Source organism: Colias philodice, chromosome 7 (genome assembly GCF_061535455.1).
Source record: "Colias philodice isolate Cphi_HAF_F1 chromosome 7, ilColPhil1 Martin Lab GWU primary, whole genome shotgun sequence".
Taxonomy (NCBI): Eukaryota; Metazoa; Arthropoda; class Insecta; order Lepidoptera; family Pieridae; genus Colias; species Colias philodice.
In genome coordinates this window covers 10,043,970-10,068,164 of record NC_143092.1, presented here as the reverse complement: position 1 = coordinate 10,068,164, position 24,195 = coordinate 10,043,970, and the positions used below count along the sequence as shown (strand labels likewise).

General features: G+C 33.4%; 1 protein-coding gene across 4 annotated transcripts in view; it reads left to right on the top strand.

Moving 5' to 3' along the window:
• Positions 1–24,195, top strand: part of sdt (MAGUK p55 family member stardust) — a 130,646-nt gene that overhangs the window by 30,856 nt on the left and 75,595 nt on the right. For 2 of the 4 annotated variants that reach the window (XM_089697636.1, XM_089697637.1), the window contains 3 exons: positions 15,905–16,020; positions 17,313–17,950; positions 20,710–20,838. In XM_089697636.1, coding sequence (XP_089553762.1) covers positions 15,905–16,020; positions 17,313–17,950; positions 20,710–20,838 — 883 coding nt within the window. Of the gene's footprint in view, positions 1–2,116; positions 2,393–15,904; positions 16,021–17,312; positions 17,951–20,709; positions 20,839–24,195 lie in introns of those variants that run through there. The other 2 variants (XM_089697638.1, XM_089697639.1) reach the window with 2 other exon arrangements.

Sequence of the window (24,195 nt, the reverse complement as noted above, 5' to 3'; positions counted from 1 at the left end):
ACCGAAAGAATTTTTCAAATCGGACCAGTAGTTCCCGAGATTAGTGCGTTCAAACAAACAAACAAACAAACTCTTCAGCTTTATAATATTAGCATAGATTAAAACTATGATTGGGTAGGTACCTATACTTACCAGTCTGCGTGATGTAATGTATTTTAAATCATTAAAATATTGTTAATGGTGAAAAAGTGATATTGTAAAGTAAATGTAACAAGGATAAAATAGAAATTCATAGTTCAGGTCATCCATCAATCTTCTGACCGCACTCTATGTTGCTTAACCTGTATATAGTATGTAGTACATCGTTGATTGCAATTATCCGCTCGTTTTGCCCCGTTTTAAATTAAAATGCTCATATAAGGTGACAAAATTGTTAATAGCTACCTATTTGCCCAGATTCTGGGATATAATGTCCAACAGTAATTACTATGAGGGTTGCTGTTAACTTTAGTGTGCAGAGATTTCTGTCCCTTGAGGGTCAATAATGCAAACTGGTACGCTTACTTCTAAGGGTTTAAATTGAAACAAAATAAACTAGAACTAACCAAATTTTTTGATAACTTTTTGATATAAATTAATACTTATAAATATTCTTGCTAATCGATTTAACATAGTTTAAAGAACATGTTTGTAAAAATTATCACAAGAATTGGTCTTCAGGTATTAATCGCATACATCCGGTAAAAGTAGTGAAAGTTTGTGCAGAAATATTGTTCATTTTAGCATTCATATGAGCTAAGTAAATAGCGTTTCTAGGAAGAGCATATTACTTTGCTTCATTTAAGAATCAAGAATTATAAAAAGGAAATTGAAAAATTCAACATGAATGTCATAGGTACTTTAATTTTTCAATGAACACCCACTGCACCCGTATTAACGAGGTATGAATATCCTACTAATATTATAAATGCGAAAGTTTGTGAGGATGTGTGTGTGTGTGTTTGTTACTCTTTCACGCAAATACTACTGAACCGATTACAATGAAATTAAGCACACATAATATAGAGGGTAACTTGGATTAACACAGGATAGGCTTTATCCCGGAAATCCCACGGGAACGGGATCTATGCTATTTCTTTGGAAACGCGGGTGAAGCCGCGGGCGGAAATAATAATAAATAACTTTATTGGCATTAAAAAATAGGTACAGCTTATATATGAATCCATAGGCTCCTGAATTAGTTAAATACTGAAAGCTTATATATAATAAGGAAAGCTAGTTTTCAATACTTTATTTCATCGTGTAAAACTATTCAAGTCGTAAATTATAAAAAAACGCTGTTAAAATGATAATTTAATTTTAATGACAAATCGAATAATGCAACGATGATTTTCCTCGTCACTTCAATTCTTATTTATAAATCACACCCATTCGCGCCACACGTCACCAACCATCGGCGCGTGTTTGTTTATCAATTTGTTATCTGTGGCAATTAGTCAGTCGTACCTGTCATTAGCTGGGTCCACACCGGCCGATCCAGTGATCCCGCGATCCGCGATCCAGGATCGCGGAGCATGGATCATGGATCATGTTAGGCCGATCCACTTTAAAAACTTGCGATCCAAAATATGCGCTCCAAGTGATCCTAAGGCGATCCGTGATTCAGCCAGTCTAACTCTTGTACGATATGGAGTCACACGTACAACGGCGGCGTCTTGCCGTTGCAGCAGTAACTTTTATTATACTGAAATGTTTGCGCAAAAAATAAAAAAAATAAAAATCGACGGTTTTGGGTGAAACAATTTTATAAAAATCGATTGGCATCTGGGACTCAGCTGTACGCAGAGTTAGTTTCAGATGAAGTTGAACACAATTTTGCAAGAATGAATGCTAATCAATTTGAGATAATATTCGACTTTCTGAGATGTCCATGGTGAGGTGGATCGCGCGATCCAACACAACCGTCCACACCGCGCGCATCACGCAACTGAGGCACCTTTGAAGCGGGTACAAAAACCGCCCGCTAACGGATCGCACCAGGTAGGGATCGCGCGCGGCAAAACGCGTGCATGGATCGCGCGTGGCACGTCCACACCGCCCGCATCTTTGGATCGTGCGCCTGCCGCGCGCGATCGGATCGCGGTGGATCGGCCGGTGTGGACCCAGCTAGTGTGTACGCGCGCGCGGGAAACTACGCGCGCTTCGATATTTAAATTATTTTATTTTTAATGGATTATTGACAGCCTGGAATCGTATTCTGTGACGGCTGAAATTAAGTGCGCGGGAAACCGAAAGTGCTATTGTTTTTTTTTTAATAGTGCTCTGAATATCCAGAGAAGTGCAGTCCAGTGTAAATCGCTACGTGTTAAATTGAATGGACGTTTTTATTGTTGAAGTTTCAGCTGTGGTTATATTTTCAATTTTCAGAGTATAAATTGTGACATATTCAAAGGTACGTTGGTGTTCTGCGTATAATTATACCGATGATTCATGTAAACATCTGACGACTATTGTTTGGTTAAATTATCAGTATATATCCAATTAACTCGGTAATTAAATTATGCCAATCACGCTGTTACTTACACCTGTTATTGATTTTGAGGTGGAGTTGAGAAGCCGTATACTCACAACCAAAGTGTACATACACATTGAGAACTAGAAATATCATATGTAAATGAGTTTACAAGCTTTGCATTTGGCTTTGCTTGCGTGTACTTGAAGATAGTTGTGTCTGAGTAGTGATGATGACTTCATGATAGGGATATGACATGTAAAGTACAATAATTAAACAAACAATTATTTATCTACGTATTAAAATTGTTGTATAACTGCGAAAACGTTACAAACAGACAGATCGATGTTCCCATTTGTAATATAATATCAAGTCTGGTGTGGATATAAAATGAAACCAAATAACTTTAACTCTAAGGCCTCAATAAATTGTCTATTTATTCAAATGATGATAAAATTGCGTCGCTTACCCAATACCAAGTCAAATACTCAATATTTTTCCTATAGCGAATACAGTTATTATTTATTATTTAATGTAGGTATGTTGAAGACTTTGGACGTTTTATAAGTGAAAATTCCAAAATAGCATTGAAGAAGAAGAGGAATTATCATTAATTATTAATAAATAATTGACAATGTAATTATCCGAAAAATATATTTTTCAATCTAGCAATCAGCTGATGACAGAGCGCATCTTGCATCTCGCTCCAACGCACGCGGATGTGACGTCAACGCGAACGCGATCAAATCGCTCGTTTCCGGCCAAACCTGTAATACTTGTTTTGGGTCTGCCATTCAGTCTAAGTACTTTTGTTTGTAAACTGGCATAGACTATTGTTACTTTTTTAATTTAAATTAGGCCGCGTTTACACTAGGCGTTCACATGCAATTTCCTAACGGTAGAGTTGGAGAGACACATGTTTGAAGGTAAAAGGCGTGTAGTGTAGATTTGCTATGTTCTGTACCGTTATTGAGGAAGGAATGCCGGTGTATTTGAAAAGCTTCCTCCTTTTCCTGTTTCTCTAGTCATTCATTGTATTATGTTGGCTTCAACACTGTTCTTAAGTTTCTAGGACATTCTGGTATATATAATATTAAAATTACTTTCAATATTCAATGTCTTTAAAGTTCAATACAGAATAAGAATAAAAATGTTAAAATTGTGATACGTGATTGATTTTTATTTTTAATCCTATTTCCTGTGCGAAGCTAAGTTTACTTTTGGGTGGCAATTTTATTATTTGTGCAATAAATTGCACTTGGCTACCACTGTTACTTCAAATTTCAACACATACTACTGATATTTTCTTATTACTTTGTAGTTCCACATCAATGTTGATGAACTAGCTGTAGAACCTATTACATTATTGAGAATACATTTTTTGTTATTTTTTATACACCCTCTTTCAATGCGGAAAAGACTTTTGATTCTGCAAATAGCCAATCTGTTCAATAATATCAGTTATAATAAAACTCAGATACTACCCAGGCGTTGGTAATTTACACTCCTATCACGTTTCAACAGACCGCATACCAACGTGCTTTGTCAACGATCATCAGCGATACGCTATGTACCTAGCCACACTGCTACTAACTTCAAGCATCTACTTGACGAAAATTCTCAAGGAAATATAATTATATCTTTGATTCTAGGGAAAGAAATGCTCGACAAAGTTTGGTAGATTTACTTGATTCTAAAGAAAGAAATGCTTGACAAAGTAAATCTAGGTACCTACCATAGATTTATTTGATTCTAAAGTAAGAAATGCTCATCAACAGACTGACTTGAAGCTTGTCAATTTTATACTTCTGGATAAAGAAGCAGTTCTTATGCTTCTTCTTTTAATTAACAAAATATCCATTGGTAGTTAATAGAATCTATGAAGTGGCATTTTCTAGCAAAATTATTATGAAGTCACTTTTAATAAATAATTCCACATAAAGCTTTTGTAGAATTATTATATCTAGCTACGGAAGTATCCTTCGAAGTTAGAACACTATTATAAATAAATAAATAAATAAATAAATAAATATTATAGGACATTATTATTTATTACACAAATCGACCTAGTCCCATTATCCTATTATGGTGTGATTATTCGCTAGCTTAAAAGCTTGTTTATCTATTTTAAGTATCTTTTGAAGTTGGAATGATTAGCTTCTAATTCCAAAAGCGCAGACACAATCACACAATGGTAGAATTATGATTTGCTTCTGCTTATCACTGTTCGCAGATTGTACATGTCAGGATTTAGGAACTCATAGAGAATATGAAATTAGAGCGTAATTGCATTGTAGATTGAGTATTATGAATTTCCTGTAGAGCGTAGGATAATTGTTAATACAAATAATTCGTTTTGTTTGTTCATCACTACATAGTTGTTTATCATAATAAACTGTTTCATTAGAGAGGTTGTCGGCTATAATCCTGCATTCTGCAATTAGATTTATTTATAAACTGAATGAGATTATAAAAACATTGTAAAGGTAGAAAAGATGTATTTTAGCTGTATTTTTAATTCTATATTATGTCGGAAAAATATGGATTGCGTGCAAATTGCATTGAATATTGAACATCATGAAATTAATTCTTATTCACTAAAGCTCTGGATATCGTAATTATAGTATAATTAGAGAATAATCATAATCTTCAATATTTAATAGCAGATAGTTACTAATGGTTCTTGACTTTGAAAATTCTGTGCTCAATAGTTAATTGTCAATTATCTTTATAATTTCATTCTCATCAATCCTGCCTACAATATCCACATTATTTTCACCTATTCTTGATACTATACTGTTCTTAAATTCCCATACACAATAATGCTCATCTTTGAATAACAGCATCAAAGCTGCTGGCATCTCTCATATTGAACTAAGCCTTCCTACCAGTAACAATGACAACAATACCGTCTCAGTTCTCAAGTGGATACCTTATATAGTTAGAGAAGCTAGATCACAATAGAAGCTAGAATATAGATTGGAAATCGATTTTAAATGAGCATTTAATGATCGTATCGTAGAATTTTTATCGATGTGGTTTATGGACGATTTTAAAATTGTCAGAACTATATTCTTTTAAAAGAATGTCCTATTTTCACGAAAGTTCCAGACGCCATGCTTTAAAATGGGATAAATTATGACAATAATTTCCTATCAAACACTAAAATAATTTCGTCGATAGAAAACCTACAGAGTTATCCGTAACAAAAAAAAATACAGTGAACCTACTTCGTTTTTGGGAACGTCGGTTGGAAAAGAGAATAGTTATATATATATATATAAAAGAAAGTCGTGTTAGTTACTCCACTTATAACTCAAGAACGGCTGAACCGATTTAGCTGAAAATTGGCAGGGAGGTAGTCTAAAGCCAGGAGAAGGACATAGGGAAATATGTACCACGGGCGAAGCCGGGGCGGACCACTAGTTATTAATAAATAATACTAATTATGGGAAAATAGACAAGTACTTTAAGAAACTAGCTGTCTTACCACAAAAAACTTTAGACAGGGTTTAACTTTAAGCACGAGTTCTCTTTAATCTGGTTTTGTCGTATTTCACATAGACAACTATTAAAGTGACAGATCCCTGGTTTAAAGTTAGACTGTGTTTAAATTGTTTTTTGGTAATACCATAGAAATCAATCGATCAATAGCAGCTAGATTTCCTATCATAACCAACCTACATACAAAGATATGGAATTCTAGAACGTCCAGTCAGTTATAACGATGAAATGTATCACAAACCAGAGTGAGCATCGTCAAATATTTGTAAAGTCATGCACAATAGCCATTGTGGTGACAATCGTTTGTTTAGCGATCTCACACCCTCGTCACTGCTTGCTGGACTATGTCCATGTACCTAGCTCATGTGTACATACAGTTCATGTGTACTTGGCTCATGTGTACCTATCTATATTTCAATATTATAAAGCTCAAGATTTTGTTTGTTTGAACGCGCTAATCTCAGGAACTACTGGTCCGATTAGAAAAATGTTTTCGGTGTTAGATAGCCCATTTATCGAGAAAGATTATAGGCTACTTAATATCGTCACGCTAAGAGTTAAGACCCATAGGAGCGGAGCACTGCGGGTAATACCGCGGGGCACAGCTAGTAGCTCATATGTACTAATAGTTTGGTGTTAAGTGTTGTGTTAGTTTGTGTAAGTGTTGGTCGGTTATGTATGTTGGAAAGCTTTGTTCCGGGTGTGTTTCGTTTTTAGTGTGACATGAACGGTTTGATGTTAAAGACTTTTTGTTGAGAATGTTGGTTCAAACTTTGTAATTGTTGTTGATTTGGTTAGAAAGAAAGAAGAAGTATAACATTGGTATTTTTTATACTAGTCTTTTTATATAGGCAGTTTGACCGGTATCAAATCTGATGTTAAGCAGTGATGTGATCTTAGATGTAATTATACAACAATTTATAAATATAACTGTTTTGTGGTTTTAATTTCCTCTAAGTGCTCTAACATTTGAGTAAATTGTTTTGTATTTTTTATTAAAATCAAAGAATTAGACAATCCATTTCAATCCCTATAATAATTTAGTTATGTTCCACAATTGAGCAACTAGCATTTAAAACATGTTTATTGATATAATATATTATTATTAACGCTAAGGGATATATTTGCGAAATAACAACTTTCTTCGCTATACGGCCCCATTTAATCTACTAATGGTTCTTCAAGAAATTATGAATTCAAAGTCCAGTCCATTGAAAATAATATTTCTTATATATAAAGAAGTCGACTTGAGAAAATTTTCTCTTGTAAGCTCGATTTATTTAGTCGAGATATTTTTTGCTAAATTAATTAAAACTGGGTTAAAAACTTTATTATTTTATATGTGTGAATATTTTAATATTGACCGGAAAGCCTTTTCCAAATTGAAGGGAGGGCAATGTAACGTAAAAACTTTGAATATGAGATTATTGGGTTCAGAATGAATTCGCTCGATATATTGCAAAGAATTTGTTGAAAAGACGATTTTCCATAACCTTTTCCAAAACATATAGATACAATTCTATTTATTTTCTTCACCTAGGTACATGCAAATCTGTTTAGCCTTTTAGCAATGGGATAATATGACATATACAATCATTCAAATACCACACGTATCTCGAGAATTTTCGTATTTATCAAAATATTTTGATTCAGCACATATGAACATTTCGGGTCAAACAATATCGTAAAAATATTTGAATCCTCATTCTATCGGTAATTTATTATATTTTATGTTTCCTATGTTTCGAAATAAAATTGTTATCAGCTATCGAACAACATATGCCTCCATCCAGACATTATTAATACCTATTGATAAAATACATTATATTGTGTTTTAGTTTTCACGTTTATCGATTTAATTTCCTTCCAAATGGAAATAACTTTTTATCGTAATACATGATGTAACTTTATAAGAAAAACACATTTTTTAAACGTAACAATGCAATCTTATCAAAATAATGCCTCACTAATTTTTGACGGTACTTTGTAGCGTCATATTTACGTTATCAGCTGCGTCATCTAATTCTTTATTGTCTTAAAAAGCCAATTTTACTGCTTATAGAACTATATTTATCTAGTTTTATGTTTCTAAATATGTATTACCTATTGCTTTTGTATTGACAAAATGCCCAACATTTGTAAACTGACGATGCCTTTTTACGGCGAAAATGTACAATTTGCCTGCCACATACCGAGTTCAAATCTATTTATTCTTAATCTAGCAATAAGTTTCAAAATCTATACTTTTCTATGCCGAGATAAAGCCAAACTATAGAATCCGTTACCGTCTTCCCCAGTATATATATTCTTAAAATTAATAATTACATATTAACTATAAAAAATGAGTATCATCTCACGGAACACCGGTCGGAAATATCATACAAAGATAAAATGGGTCAGGTACGTACCTGCTACCTGAACGAACAGGTAGCTATTGTGAGGGGAACTTCCGATGAGTGGCCCGAGGTATGGGAGAGAGCGGTTGGTTAAGTTTTAAATCGATTTAAATTTCCGGAATAAAGTATTTCCCGGTTGGCAAATTTTAAGAGCATAAACATAATATTATATAAGTGTAAGGTACAACCGTACAACAAACTAGAAACTAAAATTATGCACAGAAATCTTCTTTATACTTAGTATTTGTGAATACCATACAGTCCAAAATTAGAGTGCATTTACATATTTTTGAATCTGGACCAGTAGGTCATAATATCACTGATCAGAAGTTTTTGTTTAAATTACTTACTAATATTAAAAGAAAATTGACTACCTATAGATAAATTATGTGCATGATACAAACCTCAAACGAAGCACGTAAAATTTCGATAAAAATATTCATATAATAAATTAAACCTCTGCCAGTTCAAGCCTTACCCAACCCACCCTATAGTTACGCTACATTAATATTACTATCCTAGCTGTTTTGTTTACAATCGCTGATCTGAGACGAGACACTTGAAAAATGGCGGGAAACACGCGATCATTACATTGTAGTAAATCTATTTTTTTTTATAATAAACAACAATATAAGACTCAAAAACTATACGTGCTTGTATGAATTGAAAGAAATGGTAAATAACTAATTACGAACGTCCGAAAGTGTATTTTTTTTTAATTTCGAACCAAAAACAAACACTATGACACATTATTATTGTTATAACTAGCGGTCCGCCCCGGCGTCGCCCGTGGTACATATTTACGTTTTCTCTACATAAGAACCATCCTCGTACTTCAAGGAATATAATAGAAAAGAAATATCGAAATCGGTTCAGCCGTTCACACGTGATGCCGTGACAACGCGAAACGGGTGCGGACCCGCCGCCTTTTTATAGCTCCCGCCGCGAAGCGCGTCGAACGCGGCAACTGATACACAAAAATAATCCTTATGGCATGTAATTCACGCGCGATGACTTATAGCGTATTTCATGTATAACTTTGGTGTTTCTACACCAATTTACATGATTCTTTTACTATAACCTGCCCAGGAGTATGAAGAATAATTGTGCCAAATTTCGTTAAAATCCGTCGTGTAGTTTTTGTTTCTATAACGAATATACAGACAGACAGACAGACAGACAGACAGACAGACAGACAGACAGACAAAAATTTTACTGATTGCATTTTTGGCATCAGTAGCGATCCCTTATCACCCCTTCATAGTTTTTTTTTAAATATATTTCATGTACAGAATTGGCCTCTCTACAGATTTATTATAAGTATAGAAGATAATCGCGTAAAAAAGTACAAAAAAAATGTTGAAGTTATATCCTCCTCTTTTGGAAGTCGGTTGATAAAATATAAAAGGAAAACACCTGACTCATCATCTCATATCTTTAGCCCCACTTTTAATAATAACTTGACATTGATTAATATCCCCCGTATTATATCTCTTTTAATTTTAAGTTGTTCGACATGAGCAAGTAAGAAACAACACGATAAATTAAACATCGATTAAATAAAGCCAAGTGCGAGTCGAAGGCACGGAACAAACCTCTTTTTATTGTTATAACATTAAATTTATGCTCTTAGCATTTTTTCCTTTATCTGTGCGTATTGGACGTTGTCTTAACTAAATTTCAAGACTCTGTTCACTGGAAGTAGGGCGCTTGTGCACTACAAGGAATTTTACCGTCCGGCATTCCGATTTTTTACGGTCCGGTGTGGCATGAAAAAACCGATGAATTGCTTGTGCACCTGTCCGTCTTTACTCGGATCAGTGCGGTACAGCTCAAGGAGGATGGCGGTATAATGCTATCATAAATGATTGTTTTCGCATTTTACAAGAAACGAGTAAAAATATAGAAGGTGAAATATTATATTACTTCGTTATAATAAAAAGTAAAGTTCCGTAAGAGATTCAAAATGCGTGTTTCACTTATTTATTTTAATCGGTGACGAGGAGCTAAATCTATTCCCACTTGAACTTTAACTTACCAACACTTACTTAGATAATAATTATAGGTCAATGCTTGGTCAATGTATATAAAATAACAATACCGACTTCTCAAATCTCATTGCCAGCTAAAACAAAGTAAAACAAGAGCTTGCTTTCAGTTGGCATATGCAATAAAAAGAGTAAAATCCAAGCAAGTGGGCACTCGAAAACAATTATTATACCTACAGCGACTCGTAAACTCAAAAAACCATCCGGAATAGGGAAAAGTAAAATGTCGGACAGTAAAATTACGTATAGTGCACAAGCTAGTATTTAGATTAATTGCGTGCCATACCGGACCGTAAAAAATCGGAATGCCGGACCGTAAAATTCCTTGTAGTGGACAAACGCCCGTACCCGGTAGATTTTCATTCCTGATGGTTAAAACTTAAAATAAATGTTTTAGTTTCAGCCAGATAAAATAAGTGTGTTCATAGCCAGGATATTATTGTTATGTTACACCATTTCTTACTGCCATATAAGTTTCTATTCTCTATTTCACACTCTTCAACTTTTATTTTTGCGATGAAATGTAGCCGAACCTTCTTCAAGATTATGTTGATACTTAAGATGAATCAAGGATGAATCTATTTAGGTATGGAAAACGAAAATATTGACCGAACACAAATTAAACACAGTTTACTTTACGTGGGTACTCGTTGTAAGATGAATTATTTTTAATTTTAGGCGTAATAAGATAGTTTCATTTACATAATAAGTATATAAACAGTAAACACCGATGAAATTGAAGATATTATGATAGCTTTATCTATATAATTAGCGAAAAGTATTATTATAAGATACTAGCGGTCCGCCCCGGCTTCGTCCGTGGTACATGTTTACGTTTTCTCTACATAAGAACCATCCTCGTACTTCAAGGAATATAATAAAAAAAGAATTATCGAAATCGGTTCAGCCGTTCTCGAGTTATGCGCTTACCAACACATTTTGCGATTCATTTTTATATATATAAGAAGATTATAAACACTGAAGAAATAAGCAACAAGTTTTTAGGAAGTACAATACAAAAAACTGGGTTTCATTATAAATCGCATTATAACTAAAATCGGTTATGTATGAGAGCAAGAAAATATACGTTTAGAAAAATGTAAGTAAGTCTCTATAAACATTTATTTTACTGTACTAGGAAATTGCATTTGTATGTTTATCGTATTACTAGCTTACCGCCCGCGGCTTCGCCCGCTTTGTCTAAAACATAATAAATTATATACTAAAACCTTCCTCTTGAATCACTCTATCTATTAAAAAAAAACCGCATCAAAATCCGTTGCGTTTGCGTAGTTTTAAAGATTTCAGCAGACATAGGGACAGAGAAAGCGACTTTGTATTATAAGTTATAACCTTAGATCATCAGAGTAATGGATAACACTCGCAGGCGTTTCCCCTTTTGCTGAGGTATAAGATTATTCGAATCGAAAAATCTTATGCTTTCATAAAAACTACTTGCGTAATCGATTACAAACACTCTGCGTATTCGTAAAACATCGAAAGGACGTCTGCGAGTGCTCCGCTAAAAATGCCGTTTTGCACTGTCAAGTCTTGCAGAAGCAATTCAAACATGTCGAATATTAAAAAAGATGGAATAACCTTTAATTTGTGTATATTTTTTTATTTTTTAACGTACATTTCTAATTAAATGCAATTTCTAATAATCGTCGATGTATCGTTTAGCGATATGATGATGAATTATGAAAACAAATAATCGAGTCATGTTTCGAGAGAGAAAGAGACGAGACTATCATGGAAAGAAAATATACAAATTTAATCTTTATCTACTAAGAGAGAAGGTTGAATTTAAAACGCCATAATGAACCGCATTCCTTACGAGACTATCTTTTAAAGAAATACAAATTTAAACTTTATGATCTAAGTTATAAAGTTGAATTTAGAACGCGATATTGAACCACACTCCCCACGAGACAACTTGGAATGAAATACAAATTTAATCTTTATGAACTTAGGGATAGAGTTGAATTTAAAAACTCGTCGCTTAAAAGGTCGTAAATTTTTACGACTTTCGTGGCACAAATTATTTTTGAGAATGTGTGATTGTGTTTCAATAGTGTGAGTTGCCCTCCCCGCACCAAAATCAGCAGAAAGTTTAGTTAGAACATTTGCCAGCGTACTCCATCCATTACTTAATGATCTAAGGTTATAACTATGTAGTGATATTACATTACACAATCGACCAATATTTTATTTTATGTTTGGCTTAGGTACATTATAACGTATGTTTCTATTTTTAGATACCGATAAATAGGGACATAAGTGGGAAGGTATTTAACTACCTCCTTGTGAGGTAGGTGTTAACAGAATACTAATTATATTATTACTACGTTGTTTCTATTAACATACCTCTGTACCTCGTTGCCCTGATTCAATAATGTTCGTATACTGATTCAATAATATATTTTTTTATGTGCTAAAAGTCTCAACATCTTTTAATCCAACTTTATCGTTCAAGATTTTTGACCAATCCTAAACATATAAAGGGTCAATACTTTAAATGTTCATTAAAGATTATATAAAGGCTGTATTTCCTAATTTTTATTATTATTAGCATGTGGATAAACGCCAGACGCGTCCAAGTATACTAAAGATGTCTCCAAGTGTAGCCCGTTCAAATGACTAGTAATCTGGGACGGAAAGCCCTTGATCCGCAAATTATTTTAAGCTGTAGGGTGGCTATTTCTCTTGGCTTCATTATACCTATGTAACTGATGAATATGGAACAAAATATGCGAATAAAAAGTATGAATAGTTGATTAATGTTGTATAAATACATATTCGGAACAATGGAAATTATTTTAAGTTTTGCATTTTTAATTATTATTTTTGCGTGAAAATCCTCGTGCGTTGTGATTTTTTGTTAGGAAAATATTCCTTCCATGAGCTTTGTACTGTGATTTGTGGAAAAATATTATAGTTTTAACTAGTGATGCATAAGTTACTGCAATTGACGTCTGGTATGACGTCAGAGCTTGCAATATTTACAAATGTAGATCACTACCAAGTACCACGGCTGATTTGTGGTTTATTGTTATACTAGGTTTCCGCCCGCGGTTTCGCCCGCGCAGTTTAAGAAAAACCCGCATAGTTCCCGTTCCCGTGGGATTTCCGGAATTGTGTCATTTTCCCGGGATAAAAAGTAGCCTATGTCCTTTCTCGGGTATCAAAATATCTCCATACCAATTTTCATGAAAATTGGTTCAGTAGTTTAGGCGTGATTGAGTAACAGACAGACAGACAGAGTTACTTTCGCATTTATAATATTATTAGTATGGATTGTGATGTCACAATTTACATGAAATTATTTATAAAAAAAGTAACATAAAATATTGTATTAACGACAAAAGTAAATATAAAATACATACGTCTGTCTCTGGTTTAATGTTTGATTATTAATCATGGTCTATTATAATAATATCTTCATTTGTAATATTTGTAGAAGCATAACATACACTTGTTAAAGTAAACAGCTACACTTGTTTGCGATACATATGAAATTATAAAAATCCTTATTGAAATATAGATGATAACCAGTTCTTCCGCATTTGTAAGGGTCAATGACAATGCAAAAATAAGTACCTACCATATTTTTTTTTTATATATAAGTCGGCAAACGAGCTTGCGCCATATATTTTTATTACGCTATAGGTATTGGTAAGCGATATAACCATTAACATGAACTTTAATTTCTAATTTCTCTGTTCTTGTTTCACTACAGACCCGACTAGTCCGTTATTGCGAGAAAAAATTACTTACTTTTCGTTAAAAAATAAGAAAAACCCATTACAGATATTTCTGCAATGGGTTACCTATTGCATTGGCTGCATTTGCATTTACTCCTGTTCGTTTTATTGGATAAAAGCAAACCAAAATAGTCCCTAAAGCATGGTCACGCTAGCCAAGATTTTATTTTACGTACATGCGACGCCGAAATTGGAATACTTCGTATGAAAATGAGCGACATAAGTTATAAGCGATAGCGGTTTTATTTATTTCACACTATTTAAAACTAAGAGTTGGATTTTTTTAAGCTAATTGAATCAATTATTAAGTTTTTCTATTATGTTTAGTTATTTTAGTTTTGAAAATCCGTGTGATAGTAGAAAACTAGTACATATAATTTCCATTTTCAAATGTTATTAATTATTATGAATCCTTTCACAGTCTAGTTCTTTTTTTTTCAATCAAATTAAAAAGACCATCGCTGCGTATGAACCGAAGAGCATGGACTTTGATACAACATTCCTACTACTTACCAAATGTACTCGTATTTAAACTACGAATACAATACGATATACGTATCAAAATATTAAAAATCCAAATCGCGTATCGCTCACGACTTTACCCCGTTGTATTCATTCCATCGCTGCTCCGGCTGGCTACGGGTGGAAATAAACATGAGCCCCGCCGTACTTAGGCCGCAATCATTCGCTTCGTTTGACACTGCTCTGCGATCTACATACTTTGTGCGCTGAAAATGAGCTTTTTTGGGATAATTATGATGCCTAATTTAGAGACTGTGGCGGGGAATTATTACTGTTGTTATAGTTATCAAAGGAAGTTAATGTTTATAATAATTTGAAGCTTGCTTCAAATTATGGGTCAAAGAGATTCAATATTAATTCAGTGCTATAAATTATTGTACTTTGTTGAATATTTTTCATCGTAAAAAGCATTAAAACATCGGGATATTTAAGTTGTAAAATATGTACCTACTAATAAATGCGTACAATTACTAAGTAATTGTTATCCGAAATTATGGTTAACGTTTTACCTTCTACGGAACTAATTTCAAACAATACTATAGTTATCGCAAATCGTGACGTTGAAAAAATTACGTCTATAAAAATAATGAGCTTAATCACCATGTACCTACGATGTATGTACGTATGTGTACGTATAATAATTATGTAATAGCATAGTAAATAAATCCTATACATCCATAACAATATAACAGGAGGAATTTTAAATTCAAAGCCGTTATATAAAGCGGTGTGCACACTGCGTGACGACACGCACTGCCGCGTCTGTTACTAGCCTTAGCCTATCTCGTTATATTGATGTACTAGCTACTGTCCGTGGCTTTGTTTGTGACTATCATCCCATGAATGTTCTACATACCTTATGACACTATTTCCTAGTCCTGGAGTAGGTTAATAAGTCAGAACTACCAGACATGATCTTTATAATGGGAGTTGGGACAGTGCATTTTTAATTAAGTTCGCAATTTTTGAAATAATAAAGGTTAAAAACGACGTAATAGTATGTAGATTACTGTTCCTATAAAACTATTAAAAGAACTTTCAATCTACCCTACATTATTTACAATCCTTTTTAATTGTACCAGCACTATTCACACATTACTTATAAACTATGTATTTTACCTGGACCCTAACTAATTGTTTGGCCATTATTAACTACATTACTAAGTACATGGACCATTATACTACTACACATACTAATTTCCACGTGTTCAATTCCAGACCGCGCCGCCGGTCGGGCTCCAGTATCGTGGTGGTCGGCGCTGACGAGGAGAAACGACCGCCGCCGGATGACGGGCCAGATATGCTTACCATGCTGTCACTCTCTTCAGACACCGGTATGTGGATAATATTTATTTATTTAATTACAACACTCGTTACAAAGTTCCGTTTCAACCGACTCAAAGGAGGAGGTTCGACTGTATTTTTTTGGATTTGTTACCTCAGAATTTTTTATTATATTCTTTGTAAGCTTACTACCTTACCTTTCGGTTGATCCCATTTAAATTTTGTCGAATTCTGACCATTTGAAGGCGGTTCTGACCATTTCGTTTAAAAATAATTATTTATTAAGAACACCGCCATCTAGCGGTGGAACTTTGGTACTGTTGATAGGTTGTACACGCCTTTAGTTTTTGGCAGAACTGTCGCGGGACATATTATTACATATTTTTATATATTCTAAAAAGTGAGTTTCAGTTTGAGAAATATTGCTTGAGTTATATTACTTTTTTAATGATATAATATGTTATATTTATTTATGTATGTACATATTTCATTTTGGTGCTGTATACAGATTATAAGATCCATACATTAATAATGAATGAAACTAATTTATTCTACTACAAAAACAATAATTTAATCGCAGATGATCTTCAGTAATGTTTTTAAAAGTAAAGTAAAAGTGAAAATCTATTTAAGTACCGAAATGGAGCGGTTTTCAGTAAATTATTTGCTGACGTAAAGTACCGTGAAATAATTTGATAAATAGACGTCGTGGTTCAGATGGCCTTCATGTTGAACAAAAAATAGGAACAGTATTGTTTGGATTTCTTAATTATTTAGGTCATTTAATTTAGCGAACCTTGGATTTTGTACGATTATTATTTGTAGAGGTTTTTTCGTATTTTATTTTACGTTATAAAAATTTTATCAAATTTAGGTTAGGTTTATCAACAGAGTAACCGAAACCAAATTGTAATTGGTAGAATTACTTTTTATGTTTTAGTTAATTATTGATAACGACGAAAGCAATAATTCAATGAAAATTATCTTCATGAGTAAAAGCTATCAACATGTACTTTTTTTACGAATTTAACTAGTTTTCTTTGGAATTCACATTATTACTCGTGTCTCTCTCATCAGATGTACTTTTTAATTTTTTTTTAATGTTATGTATAATATGTATATTATTCAATATTCATGCTTTGTAACAATAAGTTTCAAATTAACAGAGTTTCAAATTAACAGAGTTTTAAATAGTACATCACATACTAAGTATACTGAATTCCAACTTATTATATTACTGAGTTTTATTTGTCATCAATAATAATAAGCGCATTACTTTACTTATCTATAGTTGATAATAATTTTAATTCAATAAGAACTAACCAACAACATCACCTTCCAGGACCTCACCGCGAGATGGCGGTGGACGTACCGGACAGTTTCATCGCGCGGAACAAAACGCCCCCCCGCTACCCGCCGCCGCGCCCCCCGCAGGTACGCGCCCGCTCCCGCGACGAAGAGCCGCTGTTGTCCTCAGGCGGCTCAAACACGAGCTACGCGAGCAAACAGAGCGTCCTGCAAAGCATGAACACGTCTAACCCGAGTTCTGGCTCTGGCAGCTTCAAAAACAACTCCGAACTCCTCTCCCTGCCACAAAGTTCGGATTCAATCAGCTTCGGCAGCAAGAAAAGCAAGAACTCCTCAGAGACGACGACGACGAAGTGCGATATGCTCTCTGATAGCCATTCAGTTGCGTCGAACGTAACGCATAATTTGAGCGACCATAAAATCCAGCTTTTGATTTCGAACGGAGACGACTCGTTGCTAGATTGCAGGGAGGGGGTCACATACTCGACGAGAACGGACACTGTCCTAATTAGAGAGGCTCTATACGCATCGTACAAACTGCCCCCGGGGTATGATACCACCCCAGTGCTGTTGGGGCGAGAAGTGGCGGTGGATGTCCCGGATAACTTTGTGCAGATCGTGAAAACGACCCCCAAATACCCCAGTACGGATAGAAAGAGCGTGGTGTTTCAGGTAACGCACTGCACTTCATTGTCATTGGTGTTGGATCATTGGGTAGATAAGGTTTGGTACGGGAAATTTAGATAGTTTTGGGACTAACATTTCAATCGGATGAGTTAGTAATATTTAGGGAGGTCAACTGAGGAAAAATTCAAAGCGTATTTTTGCATTCTTTTATAAATATTGTTATCGATTAAAGTATTATTCTTCGTTGCTTTATACAATTATCTTGTCTTTGGTAGTCAAAATAAACAACATTTTTTTTTCTACTAACATTAAATAGTATGATTGCAATACAAAGATACGCTTTTTGATTTTGAATTCATTAACTTTGTGATAAAGAAGAAAAATTCCACTAAAAATTATGTAAATGCATGCGCATGCGCATAATTTGTATTAGAAAACTAACTTAATTTATGGGACTTACATCAAACACAACCAAGATAAAATATCACTGTATATTTTTGCATCAATCCTAAAGAATAGAATATTTATAACAGTTTTAAACTCCGATATAATTATCTATTTATTAAAATGGCGTCTTTACCTTTACTAAACCGAGTGTTTAACAAATTATATTTTTGAACGTATAGAAATGAGGCTTTTTTAATGAATTTGAAATCGATTTATTAATCATTCTTAACCTCTATGTTTTAATAATTCAGATAATCGTCAATGATTGACATTTTAACCAATTAAAGATTTTAATTTTGAGACTAAACTATAAAAATATAATTTGGATAACACGTGTTCATAAAGACACAATAATTAATACTAAAATTTTATAAAAGTCTTGTAGAACAGTAACATTGCTAGATTTTTACAGATTTTACGGTTTTAAACCTATTATAAAAATGCATACAAGGCCAAGGTATTTTTAACTTTAACATGGACAGTGTTTTATATGGGCTTTCCTGAAAGAATAATTAACAATTGATTGCACCAGACGAGGTCGTTTACTTGGTTATTTTTAATTTATTATACAGGGTGTTTTTTCTGAGAAGATTTTTATGAGATTCTGCTAATAAAAATTAAAACTAGGTATGTAAAATCACTTGTATAGTAATTATTTACTGTTGTTGTTTGAATATAATTTAAAAGTGAATGATATAATTTTAACCTTTTCATTCACGCATGAATAATAAAATTGAACTTTTTTGTTGTATTTATTGTTTTTTATTAAATTTTCATTCATATTTCATATGCAGTGTTACATAAAATAATAAGTAATAACACACCGACGTCCGACTTCCTCATGGTCATGTGGAATATATGCACTCTAAGAAAAAACACCCTGTATATTAATATTAAGTCATATAATTTACCATCATCATTGAACACACTTTGCACGAACGCTCTTTCTATCCTATATATATGTATGTACATATGCTTTTTGGTTTTCAGGGCATCAACTGACACTTCAAAATGGGAATAAACGCTATTTGGGTCCAGTTTTTCTTTTAATGAGACCATATTATAACAGGGATTGACATTTTTTTCTGTATTAGTGATTTAAACTTTATAGTAAACTGTACGGAAGAGTGAATGTGGTCTGAATAGACCTATGTAAAGGGCAAAATAATAATAATTGCGTGTGCCCAAAATTGTAAAGGTATATTAGGTATAGAATAAAATAAGTACATAGTATAGTAATACAGAAAAAACGTGGTTAAACTATTTGATCATCTATATATTTACACTAAAATCGCTCAGGTGGTCTAAACTCACATATTTTACGAAAACATATTTTACGAATATGCATTAATATACGGAAACAACATGCTACCTATGATTCCGATATGAGGAAAATTGATTTAAAAGTAAACAATACATTCATAAATGAATTGAAGATTTTCAATCCATAGTGTCCTCAGTTTTACTTCTTGCTTTACATACTAGATGTCGCTGCGCGAAATAAGCTGAAACAAAATTATTTACAAAGGGCTTTAGCTTGGCTTTCTCTTACTGATTTATTATTATAATGTGGTGTCATTATTTAAAGGACAAGAAACGTTAAAGTTCAATATGTTTATATTTAAGTAATTTGTTGAAATTTTTATTTCAAATAGTGATAAAATTATTTATAAGGAAGATAGATGTATGGTACGACAATCTTCTCAATTTTCAAATCTCTACTATTGTATTGTATTATTTTAGGCTAATGGGTCTGAGAATGTACGTATATATATGTATAGCATGATCAGAATATTTTGTGCTCGATAAAGGGGTTTGACTGACTGGTTTGAGTGTTGAGAAATGCATGATATGCAAGAAAAAATATTTTTTTGATTATCAGGGTAACATTAATATGGTATTTATTTTATGGAAGGTTATTCATATTTAATGTATTTTAAGATAATTATTTGTTTATATTAGAATAACAAACTAGTTGACTGTTTTCTGGTAATATTTTAGTATTAAATTACATTTGCGGGAAAATATAGCCAATATAAATTCTGTTTCACTGATCCATTTTCTTTACGAACAAGTAGGTGTGCAGCACTATTTTGCCAGACCTATACTTTTCGTTACCACCAGGAATCGAACCTAGCAACTTACCTGCTTTTGTAGAATACAATCTATCAGTGCTTAATTTCATTAGAATCTGGATACAAACAGCTCCAACGGCTCTGGCATATAACTTGTATATTTATAAATCCTCCTTCTGTTGCTAGTAGAAGAACCCAGTTTCACTTATGTACGTTGTACTCGAGTAAAAAGATTTAATTACCTAAAAATGTACTCCTATTTAATTATATTATTTCCTGTAGCAACTAAACGGCACGACCAAAGGCATAGCGCCCGCAGTACCGCCGCGCGAGGTGCCGCGGGACGCACCCCCTCGCCCCCCCGCGCATGACGTCACCAAGGAACACATCGAGTCCATTCGGAAGTACCAGGTTAGTTGTAGTTAGTTCTTTCAGGTGTTTTCATATATTTTTAAGCTATCGCATAGCTTCTATCGCGGGCCTTGAGCGCGGAGACCGAATCCAGAAATTTAGTTACGAAAAACCTCACGCTCCCCACTCCGACGGGCGCGGAGGTGTGGCTTAAAGGCATAGCATGCAATAGCTTTACCGCGGCAGTCGCCGAGTGCCACACGTCTTTTTATCCACACAGTGTTCTAGAGTGCAATTTGTTGAGGGCAAAGAACAGAAGAGAGATGCTAGAAGGGCATTGTGGGCGGGACAGGCGCTGCTCATATTTGAAAACGATCATAATATATCAACCTGTATATCAACAAAAATTACACTCGCAAACAGAAAGAAAATAATATATTGCTTGACCAATAGGTAGCTCTCGAAGTGTATATATATACTTAGTTTGTATTCGTTATGCGTATACACATGAGTCTCTTGTTTGTAGTGGAGTTAAAGTGGGAGAAATGCAGTGGTACGTATGCTCTAAAACAAATCAGGAACCACACTTCTTCTTTCTAATCTCCATTTATCTGTTGGTAGACTTTATGTCTATACTTAGAGCCATAGAATCACCAAAACCGTGAAACGATTTCGAGCTACGAATTAGAGCAATTATATATATTATTGTGTCTATATTAAGATTTATCTCTTCCTCGCTATTGTTATATCAAGGAGAAGACGAAACATATGATAATATATAAAAAAATGGTTGTCTGTAAAGTCGGTTTACTGACGATATTTGAACGTGACAACATACGATTGTGCTTCTTTGTCGCTCGTTCCGCGCTCTCGCTTGCACTTCAAGCCTATAGAACGCCTCAGAGCGAGGTAACGCCGCATGAGTCATGTTTTTTCGTGCGTGCAACCGGCTCTATCGAATTATAGGACGTTGTCACGTCAAAAAACATCTTAGCTACGCAGTTATCATAATACAATGAAAATACCGTATTTTTGTTCATAATAATTAATAACGACGCGTAATATATTATTTTAATCAAAGTAAAATTTAAATACAGCCTTTTTCATTCAGCTGAATATTTCACTCAGAAACAATTGTATCTTCAGTACACGAGTTGTGAAAGCGACTTTTGTGAAAAAAACTTTATTTGTTTAGGATTTTAAAAAAATATTGCTCAACGCCACGCCGGCAAAATGGCTGCCGAAAAGTGCGTATAAAGTTTAATTTTTAATGGTACTTTTAATGGGTTGTTTCATATTTGTTTCTTTGAGGAAAATTTTTGTTGAAATTTAAAAAGTGAAATCTCTTTATTCGACTTGACTCAAAGGTGGGGTTATACACATTTGAATTTAGTTATTACTTTGTTTTTTTTTATTTTATGCGTATTTTCTATATCTATAATTAAAAATGTTATTAGTGAAGTTATGTTATGCTATTTTCGTATTATGCATAATATAATATGTTTGAAAAAAAATCTCCTTTCATCTTATATCTAAGTGCTTTTTAATGGTCAAATTATACAATTACATATTTAACTATCAGGTTAAACAAACCCCGCTTTTAAAATCAATAGCCTTGCTAAAATATACCTATAGGTAATCATGAATCAGAAACCAATGTCGCTGTTGTATTTTGATCCTATTTCTCTAATCACTGAAACACATATTGTTATCTCGATTTCCAAAGGCCAACAATCTCGTACAATATGTAGCCGAAATAGTACACTGGTCAATGGACACCTGAAACCTGCTTTTGTTATGAAAGGTGATATTGCTCAAAGGATTCTCGAATCCACTCGATTAGGTCAAAATATGTTTCAGAGATGTTGAATATCTAAGGGTCGGCTTCACAGCCTCTTGATATGTTCTGTTTAGTTTATCCGTCAGTTAAAAAGACAATGCTTATGCAAATTTACAGAAAAAAGTAGCGCGGTGAAAAGCGGTGCAAGCGGTGAACCCGGCCCGTAATATGTGGTAGGTAATATTGTGAAGATAATTTGTATGTTGATATAATTTAATGTTTCTAACAATTATACTCAAACCTACTAGACCGATTAAATATATATTTCATGAACAGTATAAAACTACGTTATTCCCTAATGATATTGGCCACGATATAGGCCAGGCCATTTAGTCGGTGTTGAATAAAACTGAATAAAACACTTCTGTTTTCAGAAATGGGTTCGAACACTATTTATGTTCGTATTCTTTGAGTCATAAACTTTTTAATCAGAATAATGATAAATTTCCTTTGTTCTTGCTTAGGTCAAATAAAAAGTGAAAGAGACAAAACACGTATTAATCAAGAAACTATTTTATAAATGAGCATCTGTTTTACGCTGTGTCTGCCATTAAAAGTTTCTGCCTTCGATAAATCTTTGGATAACAAATCTTGCCCATTTTATATACACTTTATATTCCGTGTCCATGAACTGAAAAAGTTGAGGAAATCCTGTTTTGAAATAAACCAGTTAAAGAAAAAGCTTTTCCAGAGCCCATACAAGTTTTCCTGCACAAGTGGTTGCTACAGGAATTAAAAATTAAATATAATTTCGACACCGACCGCTTGCTGAGTTTTTATAACCTCTTCGGTATATGCGAATTTGTTTCGTTCCCGGATACACTCTTAATTAGTATTAAATGAACTCGCGTTTTTAATTTTAATTAAAATTATGCGGTGCTTGTTTGAAATATTAAATTTGTGGCAAGTTGTAGTGTTTTATATCTGGATTGGTAATCAATTTATTGAAAAATATTACGTTTCAGACCTATGTTTTTGATAGAAAATACTTTTATATAATAAAAAATACAGTTTATAAAAATGGTTTAGGAATCATAAGTATTTTAAAAAACAATTTCGCATTTTCATTGTTTAGACAAATGCAGAAATTACGCATTAGTTATTCTTTGAATTATATTATAGAACATTGTTTATATATGTATGTTTGTTATAGCCTGTGACTTGACGTTAATAGTGGCAATGACGGTTTGACGTAAAATGATTCGCACGCCGGGAAAATGTAGAGAGTTCATTTCCTTTATAAGATTCAAAATTAGGATTTCAAATAAGTATTACGTTTAGGAGATTATCACGGAAATTGTCTTAATAGTATTTCATAATATTTTACTAGGCAAATTGAAAATGCTGTGAAAATCGTTCTTTTACAGTTATGTTGAAATTTTTTTCACAAATACATAGTCTTATATGTATTAATTTTCTTTGTAAGATACCTACATGTTGTACCACAAAATACTTAATAATAGCTAACACTGGTTGTACTATAAATAAATAATATTATTTAATAAACAAGAACTTGACTTCAGTAAGGCTTTCGACCGGGTTAGTCATAGTGTATTGGTTGCCAAACTGTCAGCTTA